General features: G+C 32.2%; 1 protein-coding gene across 6 annotated transcripts in view; it reads left to right on the top strand.

Moving 5' to 3' along the window:
• LOC110998241 (forkhead box protein P1) overlaps positions 1 to 20,216 on the top strand; it is a 50,241-nt gene that overhangs the window by 27,254 nt on the left and 2,771 nt on the right. For 4 of the 6 annotated variants that reach the window (XM_045632198.1, XM_045632195.1, XM_045632196.1 and 1 more), the window contains 13 exons: positions 10,490 to 10,578; positions 12,002 to 12,104; positions 12,380 to 12,586; positions 13,407 to 13,515; positions 13,709 to 13,825; positions 13,938 to 14,046; positions 14,839 to 15,014; positions 15,151 to 15,228; positions 15,766 to 15,842; positions 16,623 to 16,724; positions 18,140 to 18,306; positions 19,581 to 19,656; positions 19,822 to 19,913. In XM_045632198.1, the coding sequence (XP_045488154.1) occupies positions 10,490 to 10,578; positions 12,002 to 12,104; positions 12,380 to 12,586; positions 13,407 to 13,515; positions 13,709 to 13,825; positions 13,938 to 14,046; positions 14,839 to 15,014; positions 15,151 to 15,228; positions 15,766 to 15,842; positions 16,623 to 16,724; positions 18,140 to 18,306; positions 19,581 to 19,656; positions 19,822 to 19,913 (1,502 nt within the window). Of the gene's footprint in view, positions 1 to 4,975; positions 5,097 to 10,489; positions 10,579 to 12,001; positions 12,105 to 12,379; positions 12,587 to 13,406; positions 13,516 to 13,708; positions 13,826 to 13,937; positions 14,047 to 14,838; positions 15,015 to 15,150; positions 15,229 to 15,765; positions 15,843 to 16,622; positions 16,725 to 16,941; positions 17,094 to 18,139; positions 18,307 to 19,580; positions 19,657 to 19,821; positions 19,914 to 20,216 lie in introns of those variants that run through there. The other 2 variants (XM_045632200.1, XM_045632197.1) reach the window with 2 other exon arrangements.

Below are 20,216 nucleotides of genomic sequence, written 5' to 3'. Positions count from 1 at the left end.
TGTATTTGAGCTGTGTATCACGTAAACTATAACTACCACAACCGTAGCGCCAATACTGAGGGCGTACGCTGCCCCTCCCCACTTCGGTAGTTAAATATTGCTTATTTCGAAGCATTGTTGTTGCCGACGCGTGGACGACTGTTGTGTATTGTTTAGATGCGCGAAACGCAAGCAAATATATATTTTTAAATCGCGTTTATTGTGATATGTTGTGTCGTTTTGTAGTTAATAATAAAATGCATTGTAGTGCAGTATAAATAATTTGCATTCGCAACTGCAAGGAACTTATGAGTGGTAATTTTTGTCGCTGTTCAGTGGTTTTTTTTTTAATATTTTAATTGTTTAACGAAAGTATGGTTTTTGCTCAAATTTTCTGCGGTTTTTAATTTTTTTTATGGTCCATTCTTATAGGATGAAATTCTATGTAAGTAAAAATAAATTTAAATTATATTAATTGACGTGTCAGGTTCTTATAATTTAATTTTTGGATTTAATTTAAATTGGTCTAACATTTGATAAAATTCGAAATTTAAATCGTCGTGAGTGCCGCGCAAAAGTTTTGAATTTGGAACTTATAAGCACGTGGTGTGTCGCTTATGTGCGCTCGCCCAATCACGTCGTCGCTCATAAGGGGGCGACCAATCACAGACCGCTGTTCAGTGCCGTACTTAACAGCTGATAAGGGACAATTAAGTTTAATGGAGGTTTAAATATCGATTTTGATTATTTATCTCTTTATAATCATTATTATTAGAAAAGAAAATGTTATTTATGAAAATACCAATAGGCTGTTTGTTTTAGAGGTAAATATGTATTGCAATTAATTTTTTTCATGCGGATTTTTAATGTGTTTTTTTGCAAAAATATGATATTATTCTGATTTATTTTACCTGCAAATTTACCTACTTCGTATCAAAGCAGATCGACCTTTATAAAACAAAATAATATTTTCCGTGACTACAATTAAGTATTTATTTTAAAAATGGCCTTATATTTTTTTCGATTCTCAAACAAAGGTAATATTGGATATTTAATTCTGTCATAATTTTTTATTGATAATTAACAATTACGTAAGCCTCTAGCAATCTTGGAAAAATCACTGTCTTAATTAAATTATTAATATTTTATCGAATCAATTCTGTACTCACAAAAAACTACATTAAAATTTTCGTAGATTGAGAATAAAAACAATAAAAAATAGATAAAAGTAATTTATATATATATTCCTTTTACACTTTTTATATAGATAAATTATTGTAATCAATAACTTTTTAAATAATAATAATATAAATACAGAGAAGTTAATGATAATTTTACTGTGCTCCAGAAATTGAGACAATATGAGCTATAGATAATAAGAACTCTTGGTAATTAATGTCTATGTACCTAATAATGTTTCGATTCTAAAGATCAGTTAGAATCTTGTAAGATTTTTAAGATAACAGAGACAAAAGTGTTAGTTTTTAATAATTCGTAGAATTTGTATTTTAATTGTTTTAATTGTTCCGTAAGGGATTGTGGTAAACATTAATTTTTATTACGAAAGTTTTTAAGTATATAGGGCTAGAGGTTTCGAATTTAATTTTAGGACAGTAAAATCCTGCGATTTTTACTTTAATAAATTATTCATAGTAAAACATTTTATTCGTTTCTAGTACAGATAAATATAAAAATTATACTAACTAAAATCTAGATTTTCAAACATACAGTGAAATTGTTCAAAGTAAGAGCCTAAAAAGGCCGGCAACGCACCCACTAAAATTGGGTTGGGCTGCGATTTTGCGGTTGCCCTTTTAAAATTAAATTGTCTTAATTGCTTATACCAAGAGTTGCAATAAATATTTTATTTATAAACGGTATGAATCAAATTATTAGCCCAAAAATAATAACAATAAATCGTCGGTATTTTTGAGGATTTTTAAAACTTTTTTTTAATAAATTACTTAAACAAAGGGTTCTAAATATATTATACTTATTTTTGACATGGCTAATATTGTATTATCAACGCTTTCATATAAAATACATACACTTATTAATCTGTGTTTAAAATCTTTTAAAATACTGTTTAGTCGTAGATTTCCGAACTTTGTAGAGTTGAAACTGTCTATAATGTGTTGTCAATACTCTATATTGCATATCATCTGAATCTTAAACACTGCCGTAGATCAGATATCTCTTGACTTCCATGACCTTGTTACAGAAATACCAGTTCTTACTCAGTGATTTATTGATTTAAATTTGCTTTTTAACAAATCTAATGCAATATTTAAACAAGCTCAGTTTCCGTAAATGTACAAGTTATTAATTAATTCTCGTTTTATATTATTAAATTTTAATGGAAACTAGCTGGTAGAGCAGGCGAAAAACGCTTTCAACTTAAATTTTGCTTTATTTAGTACAAGCCCACTGAAGTATTTCCGAACCGATTCGACTTAGGGTCCCTCAAGAAAAGAGCGCACAAATTTTTAAAAGGCCGGCAAGGCACTCGCGAGCCCTCTGGCATCGTCATCCGTCAGAACATCAGGTGAGCCTCCTGCCCGTTTGCCCCCTGTTCTATAAAAAAATTAACACTTGGGCTCATGTGTACAGCTAATTAACGAAGTTGGCGTCTGATAGGAAATACCGGTGAACCCAGAGCTGGTACTTTCCTCGCCAAACGAATATATATATATATAATAAGTCTTTATTAATTTAAGTTGGTACATCTTTCTTTTCATAGTGTAAGATTTGGGAACCCTTTTAAGTAAATTTACCTGTGTTAGGGTTCCCAGCTGTTCCATAACAAAGTTAATTACTTAAAATAATTTAACCACTTCATTTCCTTTTTATTTTTTCGCGAATAAGTATCGCAATACAGCGAGGAAATCCTTCCAGCATTAAGGGTACACACACACAGGGCCACAGGGACCAAACCCTTTAAATATTCTATTGATTCTTCTTAATTATTATTACTGTGTAGGTTAATGATATTGTAAATTCTGAATATATGTGTTAGTAAAAAATATTCGAATAGCCTTGAATATTTAATCAATTTTTATTTTTATGTATTGATATCATATCTATGTTCGTCTGCTTCACGGTTCTGAAAAGCTAGTCAGTTTTCTACATTCTCACATATAAATTTTACATAACTATTACGGTCACAAAACTCTGATATGTTTTTGAAAAAGACTAAAGCATTCATATATCAGTATGTTTCACGTGTACGATAGAGTAGGTAGTCATAATTTTTTCTCATAATTAATTATCATTAGTTACGATATTTAATGCAAAATAACAAGAATGTTTATTTGCTCTGACACTTTATAGAAGCTTAAGTAATGATTAATGCTGTACTGTACTGTCGATGAATTGTGTAATCGGATGGTTAAGTTAGTCAATATAACAGTCTGATAATGATGTCATTCTCAGCTTCGACCAACAAGACAGCTTAATGTGGAGGTTGGAAGTTATGGTCTTCCTCCAATTCAAAAACGAAGCTTTTAAGAACCAAACGACCAAAACCCAGTACCTGATGTCGAGAGCTTGTATCTCAGAGGAACTAGCATAATTCAGTATGTCATCGTGGTATATCTAGTAGCAGATAGTTTATGTCACCCACAATAGACCACGACAATCATTGTTTAATTGTCTTTTTTTACTGATAAACTGCACTAAGAGACTTCATACCTTAATTTCGATTTCAATCAACTCTTATTAGTATTTGTTTAAGGTTACGTCAGTGTAAACAAATTTTCTTAATTGAGGAAAATTGGGTACGAATATTAAATTTTAAGTATGTTTTGACTATTTGCTTAGCATTAGAATACACTAAAAATTCTTAACATCGTATTAGAGATGATATAACAGTACGATTATATATTAAGGTTATTAGTAAATATACTATATTTCAAAGAAACTCAATAACTGTAAAAATGTATATTTAAAAATTTCATATAATATTTTCATCACTAATGCTAAAAATTAAAATGTTCTTTAGAGATATATCTATTATTAGACTTATTTTAATCATCAGATTGCATATATCCAGATAGATATTATAGGAATTGTAGTTAACTTTATTCTAAACACATTTTCAACTTTGAAAATCTGCATATATTTACTAATTGTCGTGTTTCAATTCGACATGAAAATATCTCCAGCTGTCTAAACGCGAAATATATTTTGTTTGATTACAAAAAGCTATCCTCGTTTTATTATAAAAGAATCTACCTAAAGCTTTCAATAAGGCTGTATTCCGTCTCTTTAAAGCGGGTAGGCGTGGTACTTTTCAGTGGACGCTTGTGATTGGTCGCCCCTTTTGTCGCATTTGAGGTGGGTGTATAGTCGCTTTTCAGCACTTTATCTAAGTAATATAAGTATAAAAATAATAAAAACTAGTTTAAATAAGTCCTAATTATTGTGTGGGCTTTATATTTGAAATTCGAACTTGCTTCTCTACAATATCTACTAAAATAATAGCTACAGTTTTTAATGAAGTTTGTGCGAAATGTTCGGTGCTATAGAAAATATTATTGCAATAAAAAAGGCTTTCACTACACCAGCAAATTGGTGTCTTTCTGTTAGCAGCGGGAGTTGGGTTAGGTTTTATTTGATGCCTAATGTACGTTTGAAGATGCCATTGTCAATTTAAAAAAGCTACATAAATTAGCATCTTTCAATTATTTTACAGCAAAATTTGTGAAACACGTACAGATATATTTTCTTCATTCTTATTCTCTATATATTTTGCTTATATTCTTTATAATAATTATTTCGTAAACATATTATTTTAAATTCCAATAAATAATTTATTCCAACTACACATATTTATTTAAATTCAGGGAGTAACATTGTATTTGTTTACTAAATTAATAAAATTTTACGTTTATCTTATTATTATATATTACCGCAATTAATGAAAAGCCAAGGTTTTGCACTTTTGTAATTACTATGAACAGTGACAAAAAATTGCAGATTAACAAATAATTAATAGTTATACAATGACTGATAGTAGTGAAATTATTTAACTAGAAAAATAAAATTTCAAGTTAAATTAACTATTACACGTGAACTTTGAAAAGTGAATTAAGAAAATGCTGTACGCGGTTCGACAGGTAAGTTTTATCTTCTATTTTCTTTAACATATGATAAATTTTCACGCCATTGTATGTGTATAAGAATATGCGAACATTAGAATGTATCACCAAAACATTATTGTATCATATTCTTGCAAATAAATATATTATTATTCTATCATTAGAGAATGCTATTATAATTATTATGTAGAAATAGACACCATAGTTCCAGACTACTTATCCTTCTTCCCCATAGAATTTTTGTATATTTTTTATTTATTTATTTAATTATAGGTTATCTAACAGCTTACTTAATACATATTATTATACAAAATACTAATACAATACACAAAGCCAAAACAGATTAACAAATTATGTATAAAAACAGAAAACAAGCAAGCGCATTAAAAGACAAAGTTACATTTAAAAGAAAAACATAAGAATAAAATTAAAAAACTGAAATTTTGTATCGACAGATGGCTATTACAATCAGTCGATTGGTTATTGGCACACTTTTATCAATATTTGGATTAAGTAGTCTATCTAAGATGATCAAAAATGGATTGAGATAGGTTATTATATAATAGGGTTTCGGCGTTAAACGGCTTGATTAGTAGGTTTATACAGCATTTATTATCGCATATTTAATAAATCTTTATAGTTCATCATTGTCCTGCTTGCCTTAAGATATCGCCTCCACCTTTCAATTCTTGACTTGTCTACGGGCAACGTTATTGAGACCCACAATTGTCTATATCTGTGCTGCCAATTACGATTCGATACGAATGGTAAAAGACAGCATAATAATAATAAATAAGACGGTATTGAATTTTGAATATTTGATTGTTGGTTATTGAGAGTTGCAGAGTAAGAATCGAAACTTTTAATAATAATTATTCAATTATCTGTATTGTGCTATTTATCGTTTACGTTTTCTAGACTGGGTTGTAAAAGTGTGTTTCAATTTAGTGTAACTCTTTGTGAGCGAATAGCAACTATGAAATTTGACAGTTATCATCTGTGATTAAATAAAGCGACACAGTAATTCCCGACGCGTTAAATAGTAGCAGTGATATTAATAATCCCTGGAGACTATGGCAGGGGAGTAGAGTGAAAATTATTAAAAAAAAACCTATTCTCTCTATGACGTTTTTCCCCGTAAAGGCCCCCGTCCTTTAACTGTTAAATGTTTGTTAATTTTTGTGATTAGTCCATATTATATTTTTATGTTAATATATAGAAAGCAATAAAATTAAAGTGTAATAACTTACATATATTTGATTGTAAATTATTCATGAATATCATTATCATGTTATTAGTCATATTTATGTTGTCTGTCCTGTCTGAAACATCGAATATCAACAATTTTTTTAGGTGCATATTCAATTCCTTTGTGCCTTCTCCATCTACACGACATTGGCGAGTTACCTTGTGCCCAGATGGCACAAACAAAAGCCATAAAAAATAAACAAAAATGGTGAATGAGTGGAAGGAACAAAAAAAGATTTTGAGAATACACATAATAATCATCCGAACTAATAAATAATTTTAATGCTATTGTGACAGACTTTATTTCTTGAAATTACAATATTAAGGATTCTTTTTAAAGCTTAAACATAACCTTTGAAGAAATCTTATCATAAACATGAGTAATGTTTAGTTATCAAGTTACATTGTTTTGTTTTTTCGAAATACACGCCTTGCTTTGTTTTACGTGACGGTGTTCGCAAAACAATAATATAATTTGTTTATACAAACCATATGGATTTCATATATCATTTCAACTATATAAATAACTATATTTGCCAATATACTTACAAAACAACACGTATAACAATGTATGTTTAACATAGTTTTACTGGTAAATCTCGGATATTGGCAATTATTTGATTTAGGGTCCTTCAAGTAACAATTCGTTACAAAATTGAGTGTCCTTAGTATCACTTAACATAGTAACCAGTTTCATTTTTTTTCCACCTTTCTTTTTTTTCTTTTTTTTGTGTCACCATGCCTTTCCCACTAATAGTATATAGCTAGCTGGTTTGTCTACGTATTTGACTATGGTAAAATGACGCCTAACATTTCACATAAACCTAGCTATGCTCTAGCACCGTTATGACCATAAATTCAGTCTAATAGTGTTCAAAGTAAAATAACATCCAAAAATATATTAATAAATTGGGATGTGCATTTGGTTATGAATGTATTAGGATTGCACCTACGAACTAAATTAAAAAAAGCCACACAACTCTATAAATAAGGCTTACGTTATAGATAACATTTGACGTCTGTATTTTAGTATAACGGGACTTCCGCAAAATAAGCAAATAATGTTTACAAAACATAATCATTAATACATATTTTAATATCACGTACATATACGTGCTAAATGTCATATTATATTTATTGATAATTTTTTGCATAAACCGCTAATATAGTATTATTATTATAGTATATATTGCCATGCGACTTTTCTACATCATGCGACAGGCTTCTCGATTGCGAGGAAGTTGCATGCACCTGGTTTGCATTCTCTTGTCGTTTTCATACATGTATATGCTTTCTGTAACATATTTTTATAAGTGATTGTACTGACTGATTGTACTCCTTGTAATATATGTGATGCCATTTTATATTTTTTTACAATAGTTATATAGGTTAAACTAGCCAGTTTCAAGTAAACGGTAGGTAAACTATACGCGAGAGAAAATAAAAAAACACATCAAAAGAAAAAGGGAGAAGCTAGTTAAAAACATAATATTTAGATAAATATTAAATCTTGAAATTATTATTGATTTTGAAAGAAGATAATAAGACACTAAAGGATAAGGTAGGAGAATTTAGACCAAACATTTTAGAGTGATGTTTGAGGGAAAAATTAAATTAAAATCATATACATCCTGTATTCAAATAAACTATTATGTAATTTATTTTTTAGTGTGTATACGAAATTTCAGGCTTTTATTTATATTCTTATGAATAATAAAGGAAAATAGTTATAAATTTATGACAAAAATGCATGAGGAAACATGATAATTTAAAATAACACCAAATCAAAAATTAAGTTGTGAATAAATTCTAGTATGGTTCTTCCGCTCAAGGGAGAGTTCTCCAAAGGTCTAACTTCTTCAGACTAAGGTAGTGAAGTTGTATATATCCTTAGGGCGGCATAAATTTATTAGCGCGATCCTGGGCTTTACGCCATCGTACTGATTGTAGCACTAGGAATATCCTACAGATAACAATATTTGTGATTAAACCCTGATCTTTTTTATACTCTAGAATGTACTTAAACCAATGCGTTAAGACTTAGTGATGTAGTGGGCCGTTTCACAAAGTATTTTGTTTGGCGAACTAGCAAACTGTGGATCGACTCCCGTTAGGGTCTTCCCTGGATACGACATCCAATTGTTTGAAAAAAGAATGTACCCGTTCCTCAAATGCCGGCACCCAAAACTCGTATGCCCCGTATCCCATAGTGTTTATATTTTTTTACATTATACAATATTATCTAGCCGCAGTTGTAGACTAGACAATGTTAGGCATGAACCCATTGTTTTTATTAATATAGGATGTTTATAAAAATAGTACATGACATAGTTTACACAAGCCCTTATACGTTTTATGTTTACATAGCACCAACAAAACATACATCTTAGAATGACCTCACTCGCGGTTCAGGTGTTCGAAAGTGGAAAATGTTTATATATATTATATTATATTTTAGCTTAAATTTCTATATCACACGAATAAAGCTACTTTTGTATTTTCTACATATTGTTAGTATTTATTTAATTAACATACATTTTAGATATTATCAAAAGGTTTTTTTTAAATCCGTACTGTTTTAGATTATCAGCATTTTAATTTTTGGTCCATTACACTATATTTAATTGGAAAAAAAAACATATTCGTTTATTTCCTCTAAACTATATTTAATAATAGAATAATTAAATTACTTGACGATTAAAATTACCGGGTTCTAAAATCTAAATTATCATTTAAATTAGTTTTTTCCCATTTATTGACGAGTTAACTATTGACGATTGCTCAAAATGGCACGTGAAACCAATCAACACAAAAATAATAAAAAATGTGCAAATATTAACGCCTCGCCCACTATTTGTTTCTTCAGAATGTTTATTTAACATGTTTAACTTATTTTATTGCGTCTAACGAATGTTATAAGACGCTATGTTCACGAACGTCCGAATGTCCTCGCTTTTAAAATATAAAATGTATGCACCGAAAACCGCGTGCCATGCACACTTATCATAGATTTAAATGAGGTGAATAAGGTAGAAAAAGCTAAATGTTAAAGAAATATTGTCTGTGCTCTGTTAAACTAGGTTTGCTCATAGATTCTATAGAATGAGGAGCACTTGGCGCACTGTTAACCTTGATGCATAGTTGTAGGCTTATTTAACAAGCTCACAAAGTAACTAAGATGGGTGTCCTTGGGCTGGTAGCTGCTTTCTATGGCCCATGGCCCGTTTCCCCAGCATATAAAAACTATATGTGCTGCAGGATATCATGCATGTTAATTCTAGCCGATAGCCTATATAAATGAAGTATTCAATTCAAAGAGAATTTATCATATGAACCAGTCTATGTAATATAAAATATCTAAAAAATTTAATATACCTAAGAAACCTGAAATTAGAAATCTAATAATATTAACTGTGTGTGTGTGAAACACTTTATCTACCAATTATTTGGAAATACATTGTTAAGTAAACTAAGGTATGTAGAACAGAATATCGCCTTTTTGGATGTAGTTTGTTTAACTTACGTAATATACAATCATATATCTATATGTTAGGGTTTGGTATGGTTCTGTCAAGTAAGTTTTAATATATGCGAGTACGTCTAACGATATTTCTAACTAATACAGAAATAAATTTTTCCCACTCGGACATTTCTGGTTGAATAAATTATTCAAAAAAGATGACTATGAACGTCCCCTCACCAATACAGAGATAGTGTTCACAAAAACTCTTTTTCCTAAAGTATTACACAAATTGTGTTTACGCGGTGATAAAAAAAGAGTTGAAAATATTGTGAATTACAATCAGGTTGGTTACAAATTTTACAAAAGGCAAGCCTCAACCTTTTATAAAAATTTAAATTTCATATACCCCAGGTATCCCATCATTCCATTTGTCCCTCTTTTTTTGAACGTGTTTTGGTCAAAACTCCTGCTTACAATATTAGCTGATATCCAGATTAAGCATTCTGATAAACAAGCTAGTAGTTTCGTTTAGTTTTTGTAATTTTTATTATTTAATATATCTTCGTGTATGTCATGTTTGCATGTTTGTCACATTACAAATGAGTGTGCCGAGCATCAGCAAGCTTTCATCAATTAAAAAGAAACTGTTACATTGGTTACAATTTTGAAATGGTTATTTAATTAAAATATTTTATTTCAGGGTCCTGAGACAGCGCTAAACACAAGTCCAGGTGGTGCTGCGAAGCCGCCACCCCTCAACTCCTTCGAGCTGGACCGCTGCTTGGACAGGTAAGACAGACAGCAGAACTATGAGCTTTTTTCATACGGACAAGTTATCTTAAGGTTATCTTAGGTTTAATACTAATTTCAAGGTTGCGGGCTCGACCTCGAGTAGCCCGGAACCGCAGGTCATGATTAGCTCTCTATGTCGGATATAAGCCCGTGTCCCTTGGGTAGAATGCCTAGCGAACCCCGAGGGCCCATCTTAAGGGCGTGTGATGGGCTGAGGTGTTTTTAGTGGGTAGAGTCTTACTACCCCTCTGAATAGCAGAGGGTTTTGAGTGTAGATCCAGCCCCACAGTCCCCGCGTCAATTCGATATTCTTGATGCGGGCCTGCATTAGTGCATTTCCACCTCATAAAAAAAAAAAGGTTTAATACTAATTAAGAGCAGTGTTGGCCTAGTGGCTTCAGCGTGCGACTATCATACCTGAGGTCGTAGGTTTGATCCCGGGCTGTGCTGTGCTGTTTCTTTATATGTGCTCATTTAACATTTGCTCGAACGGTGAAGGAAAACATCGTAAGGAAACCGACATGTCTTAGACCCAAAAAGTCGACGACGTATGTCAGGCACTGGAGGCTAATCACCTACTTGCCTATTAGATTTAAAAATGATCATGAAACAGATTCAGAAATCTAAGGCTAAGACCTAAATAGGTTGTAGCGCCACTAATTTATTATATTTTTAGTAATCATTAACTCTGTTTGTAAATGTCGTAATATAATAATGTACAGTACCAGTGGAACAAGGTATCCATTTGTATAGTATATATAGTGTATAATGTAGCTTGGGATATAACTATGAAAAATCAAATCAAGGAATTTAGGAACGGTGTTATATTATTTCGATTAAAAATTACTTTTTTGCCAAGATTCTTTCGCATCATAATTAATATACAATGTATGCAAAACGTGGTGTAATATTTATTTTAAATGACTTAGCTACCAACAATTTGTTTAGTTTAGAATTTCCTAGTTTTTATTTGTTCTGGTGAAATCAAGGCTTAGCTATGAGCAAATAGGCGTGTTAGTTGGCACTTATGAGTCAACCTGGCCACGATAATACAGTTATAAACAAACTGTAATATGCAATAACTTTGAAATGTAGAATTTATGTATATGCTTATCGTTAAATATATGACGCTCGACAAAAAAAATATAATAAGTAAATAAAATGAATAGGAAAATGATCTAAGCTTAGAATACATAGCTTCAATTCGTTAAAAAGTGTTTTCTTTAAACATACATTTTTCACATTAGTCTATCCGTTTAAGAGGAGTTCAGTGACATTCATTATAGGATTAAATATAAAAAAAAAATTGTATGATGCTGTGGTATGCGGCTTACCTAACTAGTGACAAACGGGAAATGTCAACGGTGGTAAGAAAATTAAAATCATGCTGTGATCGCTCATGGTAACCCCCTTGTTTCAGAGAGGAGGCCGGGAGGTGGGGAGGCGAGGCAGCGCGGCGTCGCAGACGCAGCCCTCCGCGTCGTTCGCCGACAGCTGAAAATGAACCCCTATCTCTTGCGAGGGTAATCCATATTCATTAAAAGATTATCATCCATTCTGTCTCTTTTATATGACAAGTTTTTTTTTTTTAATAATAATAATTTATTTATTGCACGAATATGGTACAAAATGTCAAGGTGGTACAATTGTCAGTCGTTCGCATATTCTGCCACACACAGTGGCGCGCAAATTTATCTTAGTTTAGATTTTACATTATTTTTCATTGTATTAACAGAAAAGTCGCAATTCCTACATGTACAAATAATTACAAATATTATTACAAATATTATGTTTTTAGGCATCAGCTCCAACATCGCCAACAGCTGGATCTACTCAATCCAGCCCAGCACCAGCATCGCCATCGGGCAGCACCAACGCAGGTGCCAGGTCTCCGTTACCATTAGTTGCGCCAGATCTGTTAGCTATGCAACTGCTTGACCAGCATAGTCAGCTTCAAGCGCTGATGAAGCAACGCCTGTTTCATCAGCATCATATGCAGAAACAGGTAAATGGCACTTTTGAACGAAATATAAAGATGATTCTAGTTGCCTCTTCCGAAAGGTAATTTGTGTGGAGAAGAATGGGCGAGAAACTCCACAGTTACTATTTTAAAATGGGATTTACAATATTTTTTATAAATTTGTTAAATAATTATATGTGAAGACAATGTATTTCTAGAATGAAACTACTATATAGGTCTATTATTGTATTATTAGTACTGCTATTTACAAATATCGAAACCGTAGAATATTATACATTAAAGATTAATAAAAAACAATAAAACATTCTTGTGATAATGTAAAATGTAAATAAAAATGTTTTCTTTTATAACTAGATTACTTTTAAAGAAAAGAACCTCTTGTGTTCTATTCCCGGTGAAACATTACTTGTTTCAGCTTGGTAGAATTTAATGACTAGCATATTATAATTCTTTTTCAATATTTATATATTAGTATTTATATTATTATAGTATTTATATAATTATTCACTAACTTTGAAATAACTTTTTTTACCACATCTCCATTCATAGTGTAAGACTAGAATAATTAAATGTCTTGTCTTTATCGATCTGGTGACACTTGAAAAACGAGTGACTTACCATGTTTTAAATATATAACATGGTTTATATTGAAAAATAATAATAATAATTATGAAAAATAAAATTGCTATTGTGGTCAAAGATAAGTCAAGTTATGTAAGAAAATAAAAAAATGCGTGATATGCGTCAATGCGATTATATTATATATATTACTCATATAAATTTACAAATTTAGTATTTTGGTAACTATAAATCAACATACAACAATTCAAAAAATTTCTTTCAGCACATGTCATCAGAGGCAGCAAAAAGACTGGAGCAGTCACGATTGCAAGACCAAATAAGCCTCAATCTGCTCTCACAGTCCCATCTTCAAGCACCAGACAGTTCGCCAGGTATTTTAAGTTTAAATTTATGAATAATTTGCTGAGGTAGGCTTGAAATTTTTATTGTAAAGTTACATTTACTACCAGTTCGCAAGTCAAGTGCGTAGAGCGGGCAAGAACAACTGGCAAGAAACTTTCCACCACTCTTTTCAATCGCCAAAATGTAAAAATAAGATAAACCAAAATTCTCAAATTATCATAGGTTCCCTCCAGCAACAACTTGGTGCTCAACAGCAACAGCTGGTACAGCAATTGCAGGCGGTCCAGAGGCAATATCTGATGCACGCACCACTTTCTGTTCCACCAAATGCACCACCAGGTAATAGTCCAAAAATATTAATTTCAAATACATATATTACATTCCCTTGTACGCTATGGAGATAATGAAGTATATTATTTTTGATTCGAATATTGTGTTTTGTTTTTATAAGGTCTAATGTTATGGGGCAGTGAAATAGAAGAACACCCTTTGTATGGACGAGGTGTCTGTAAGTGGCCGGGATGCGATGCCCTCGCCGAAGATTTCCAGGCTTTCCTCAAGTGAGTCTATTTATATAACCACAACTTGTTTTAAATAAATTGTCTCTGCACTGAGATTTTACATAAACCTTACTTAAGTCTAACCTAATTCACTTAAAAGGAAGTTTTTGGACCTTAAGATTCTCTATTAAGGGAAGTCTCTGTTCTTGTGTACTAATTTCTCTTACCACTGTTTAGCACTTACAAGACTACCATGCTCTCATACTAATTCGCTAATTCAAATGGTTTTGTCTTTTTTAATCTTCTCTGTAAGCCCGTGGTGCTAAAAAGTTGAATAGCGTCGACTATCACGTGTTGGTGAAGCCTTTGTTCGTATGCTCCAGAAATTTTATTTATTATTGTGATGACGTCCAATAACACTAGCAATGCAGAATTTGCGTCAATGTCATTTATTTCAATAAATTCCTTGGCTCTATATTTATCATTTAGTCTTTGGATCTGGTAATTCTCTATTCAGTCGGTAGCTCCACTGGAAACATCACTGGTTTTTGTCCAGCGACTCTCTTACAAGTGTATAATTTTCAGGACGATGAGTCTTACAATTAATCTGTCCATTTGGTTGGTGATCACGTTACCTTTTACCTTCTGTTTTATCACAATCAGGTTCTCCAAGTTCTCATCGCCTCTGCACATGAACCAGTATTATCCTATATTTAATCTTTAGTATCTTATCAACCCGTTAGATTCCCGTGAAAACTTTCCTCAAATTTTGCACACAAGAAAAATTGGTAACTGTCGTGATTTGAATCCAACACTCTTCACACACAGCTAGAACCCAATAATAATTTCCAGGCACTTAGAAGCAGCACACACATTAGACGATCGTTCAGCTGCGCAGGCGCGCGTCCAGATGCAGGTGGTAGCCCAGTTGGAGCTGCAGCTACGCCGTGAGAGGGACCGTCTGGCTGCCATGATGCGTCATCTCCATGCTGCAAGGGATACCGCTCATCATCACAAAATGCCACATGGTAAGAAACGAAACTGAAATTTATTGGTAGTAAGGAATTTAGTCCCTAAAGTTTAAAGTACAAGTGCAAAGAGCTTTCAAACGAAAATTATTTGAATAAATCAATACGTAACGATAATATGCAATGAAATTTTCAGGACCTGCCAGTGAAGGTGCATCTCCAGGTCCCGTGAGACGTCGAGTCTCCGATAAGTCAGGGGTGGCCATAGCTGGAGGTAAGCGTATAATTATATAAAAACTGTAGTATTGAAAAGTTGAAAAGTTGGTTTTTTGAAGTATTTCCGAACCAATTCGCATTAGGGTCCTTCAAGAAAAGAGCGTACCAATTCTTAAAAGACCGGCAACGCACTCGCGAGCCCTCTGGCAGTGAGCCTCCTGCCCGTTTGCCCCTGTTCTATAAAAAAAAAGTTGGAACTGGTGCGCAATTAGAGTAGTAATTTATTTACATAAAATATATATATTTTTGTAAAATGTATGTCAATAGTATGATGATGTTTATTAGTAAAATACTAGTAATTATTGATTGAACTGTCTCAAACTCCAACTTCCGGTGGCGTCTTGGTTTATATATTATGTGGATATGTAATACTTATATCACATTAAAAATTCGCGTTTTTCAAAGGTCTTCCATACATGCTCGAAAGAGCTGGATTAGATGTACAACAAGGTAAAATATTGTATGATTAATAAATTAATTATAACGCCAATATTGATATGACAATATGTTTTTGAAGTCGATTTACAATTTTCAGAAATACAAAGGAATCGAGAATTTTATAAGAGCGCGGATGTGCGGCCGCCCTTTACTTACGCATCACTTATAAGACAGGTAAATAAAATATTGCTTATTTTAGATATATATATTGGTTTGAACGAGCTAACAGGAAGTAATGACTTGAATAGAAACATTATTTATTGAGGTGTACCTAGAAGGGATATAACATCGCCTAAACTAAAAAAATATTTATTTATTCCTTACAGACTTTGCTAATCCGATAATGTCGAGAAAAATTAAATAAAGTTTATACTATTAAACACGTAATATACACAATATTACTCTGCGAACATATAAATACATGTATGTCAATAATGAAAAGTTCAAAAGGCCTTTAAATACCTGTCAAGTTACACATACCACTGATCCAAATTTGATGAAATTTGGTCTGTCAGATTATTAGAATCAAAAACCATTACGCTGTGCCCTTTTGTTACGGAGGTATTTGTGTGCACACTTTTTAATATTACTAAGAACATAGAGTGATTCCTGAGAAAGGCTGATACATTATTATGGTTTTATATAACTGACTAAAATATTACTATTGGCCAAAGTTCTGAAATACGCAACCACAAACGTTTCTATATTTCCAATAATTTTACAACACTTTCCACACAATTTGTCAATAGGTACTAAAGCACACATCCTGCTTATTAGTACGCGCCCAATGCATTGATTTAATTAATATTAAGTTAAATATATGTATATAAGTATGTATTTTAGTAAACTTCTGTTGTATTAGTTGTAAAAAAATTCTTTGAAATAGAAATTGAAATTAAATATATTTCGCGTTTTACTGTCGTATTTATCTTAATGTCCCGCAAAAATTTCCAGGCCATAATAGAGTCTCCAGACAAACAGCTCACGTTGAACGAGATTTACAACTGGTTCCAGAGTACTTTCTGTTACTTCAGACGAAACGCGGCCACTTGGAAGGTAAGACGTCATTTTCGATACCTTGATTTGATGGTTAACTTTAACTATGTGTTCTTAAGTATCCCAGGATAGCTGTCAAAGGTAAACTTTAACTTACTAAATCACTGTATTAAGATAATAGTGATATATTTTATATATATACATACTCTTAGTTAAATTGTTTATCTGTAAGTATAAGTATTGTCAAAGCGTATATTAAGAAGCTAAGTACAAACAGAACGCAGTACGACACAACCTTTCGCTGCACAAATGCTTCATGCGCGTGGAGAACGTGAAAGGCGCTGTGTGGACGGTAGACGAAGTGGAGTTTTACAAAAGGCGACCGCAGAGGGCCACTCACGCGCCGCCGCCGCCGATGCATCACGCCGGGTACGCTACAGCGTCGCCTGGCCGCAGACCGACACTTTACATTTTGACACTTGACAATTTACACTTAAATTTTACCTTGGATGACATCGATGAATCTGACACATGACTGCTCTTATACTCAAACACAGACTAACGTTATTAAAAGTGATTACTCTGTCATCAATGTATACACAAAACTGACAATTAACTCTATACATATAACTCCTAAATTACACAGCACATATATTGCACACTATAGCACATACAATGCAGACGACCACTATTATAATACTTTACTGTTAATCATTTCTACTCACTGAAGAAAACTTACAATTTACACATATATCCTGATTGCATCAAGATTTTTGACAGACATACCACACTATTACAATATCAAATTGACTAAAAACACTTCAGTTCCTTACTTAACGAATTCAAAAATACCTTTAAAACTATTCAATTTTAACACAACAACAATGATTATTAAACATTTAAACAATTTTAATAGTCACTTTACAATTTTGCACGCTTCGTTATATCGCTTTGATATTCAACACTTTCCCACGTATAAAAATCACCCACACCCTTTCACATGGCAATACCAAAACTAATATACACTTAACAAAATATCACCGAACATATTTATTAATCTTCTCTTATTTTCTATCTATAGATATAATTCAATTTCTGTCATGTAAATAAATGTTTATCTCGTTTCAGATTTAATTATAATTTGTGTAGCTAATTTTGGATGAAATTTTGTAAGTTACGATATAATCGATCGCTTATTGATTATACCGTGACCTGTATTTAGGATTTGTTATTTGTGTGTTTTCGTGGAGTTGAGCGCTACGGTGACTAACAGTTTTCGCGCTTGCCTAACCAATTTCCCTCATATCATCCCCTCCTCGGGTTTCGGGTTCTCCTGCATGATATTCTAAGCCCCTATTTCCACGACGATCTAAATGTACTTCAATGTTACTTATAAATTTATCAATTGAAGCACATTTCAAAAAAGTAAGGTCTAGCAAAATTGTTTACATTTGCTAAAGAACAATGAATTATAGAATGCAATCCGGACGAACCTGTCTCTACACAAATGTTTCGTGCGCTACGAGGATGACTTCGGTTCGTTTTGGATGGTGGATGATGCGGAATTCGTGAAGAGAAGGCATCTCAGCCGGGGTCGACCCAGAAAGTATGAGCCAGCCCCACCGGGACCCAACGCTCAACAGTAAGGGCGCTGTTGCATCTGACGTAGCGATCGTCCAACGAATCTTTTGCGTGTTACGAATATTATCCTTATAGGCCAAGCTCGGTACAAGACTATGAATGACGAGCCTATGATTATCAATGGAATATAAAAAATTATGTGTGAAATACAAGAAATTCCATAATTTTTAATCTCTTTTGGAAATTAAGACCTCATTTTTTGACATACCAAGCACTGGACATTCGTTTTCTTGTCAGCTTTAGATAAAACTTTGTTTCATTTTGAATGGTTTTAAAACAGAATCGTTGGACGATCGCGTCCAAATATATGCGAACTATCGAATCAACAGATTGATTGTTCACGAATAGTTGATGTTTCACCGTTATGTAAGGTGTGTAATTAATGTGTAAGCATAGATACATCCAACATATTGTCATGTATGACTATATAGTGCTACAAATCTATATTATAAGCCTCAAATTTAACAGTTTCAAATTAGTTTGCAGCACTACCTTCATTAAAAAAAAATTAAAAACTGTGGGTACTTACATTTCTAAATTTTCATAGATGTAAGTTCTCTACGGTAGCATTAGCGATTAGAATGGCAAGCTATAGAAAATTGTTTTGCAATAGTTTATCTCTATAAAATAAATAGTTATAAGCTTTATCATACTTTGCAAATGTACCTTTAAATATAGCTATATTTCTACTCTATCGTTGTCCGAAGAATATAATTCTGCATGCCTGCCTCAAGATAAATGAGAGTTAGGATTAAGTTGACATATGTTATGCATGCTTGCATCTATATTATAAGATCGTCGTTGGATAAACAAGTAAGATTTTTCTACCATTTTTATTCCCTTTTAATCTTGCATGTCTATTTCCTCATGAAGGTGAATTATCGATTTCTTCAGCTTTGGAAGTGCATTTTTGTCGCATGTTTTTTATCAAATTTTATTCCTATTTCTCAATACGCTTGCTTTTTTTCTATTTCTATTTTTTCTATTTAATCAACATGACATTCACCGCTAACACTGAAACATGAATAATTGGACTTTATTTTCAAAATTATACACTTCACATTTTACACTTACATACGACACTTTTTAGTGTTAATCATCAAATGGTTTGATAAGGCCAGGGGTATGCTGATTTTTATATTTTATTTGACTTTTAGTTATAATATTAAAATCATTAGAATTTGCACTTTACGATATAATTATTAGTTTCATTTTTTCTTTGTTAAATTTTATTAAATCTTCCATAATAGTCTATAACTGTGATTAATTTTACAGATTTTTGGGAGCTCAAAGCCCACCAATGATGACTAGTCCTCATGGATACAGCGAAGCTTTGAAGCGAAACCTTCAGGTAAGGTTTTGATAATATTAAAGTCTATTTTTTACCGTATTTAATAGAAAGTATTAAACATGGTAATGACCTAATGACATAAGTTTCTCTTCGTTTCGAGTTAATAATCTTTTAAACCTACCCAGATATATTTAACAAACCACTAAAATATTTACCATATTTTAGGGTATGATGGAGGATTGCAATCTAGCGTACATGTCCACGGATGATCATATGATGCAAAGTGATGATTACCAATCATCCCATGAGGATTACAGGTATTTCTATTGCTATCTCTATATAAATATCTATATTAAAAACTTTTCAACCTAAATTTCATCAATCCCTAAGGAGTAGAACTAAACTTCTTTCGTTTATCAAAAGTAGTATTGGACACTTTTTTATGTTAAATTTTCTTATTAGTTAGCAGTTCAGAATGCGACTCTTATCTCTGAGGTCGTAGGTTTGATCCCCAGCTGTACACTGGATTCTTTCTATGTGTGTATAGCAATTCGCTCGGACTGTGAGGAAACCGGCTTGCCTTAGACTACACACAAGGCTGCCTATTATATCAAATGATA

Source organism: Pieris rapae, chromosome 18 (assembly GCF_905147795.1).
Source record: "Pieris rapae chromosome 18, ilPieRapa1.1, whole genome shotgun sequence".
Lineage (NCBI taxonomy): Eukaryota > Metazoa > Arthropoda > Insecta > Lepidoptera > Pieridae > Pieris > Pieris rapae.
Note: the sequence above shows the minus strand (reverse complement) of the source record. Positions and strands in the feature narration are given on the sequence as shown.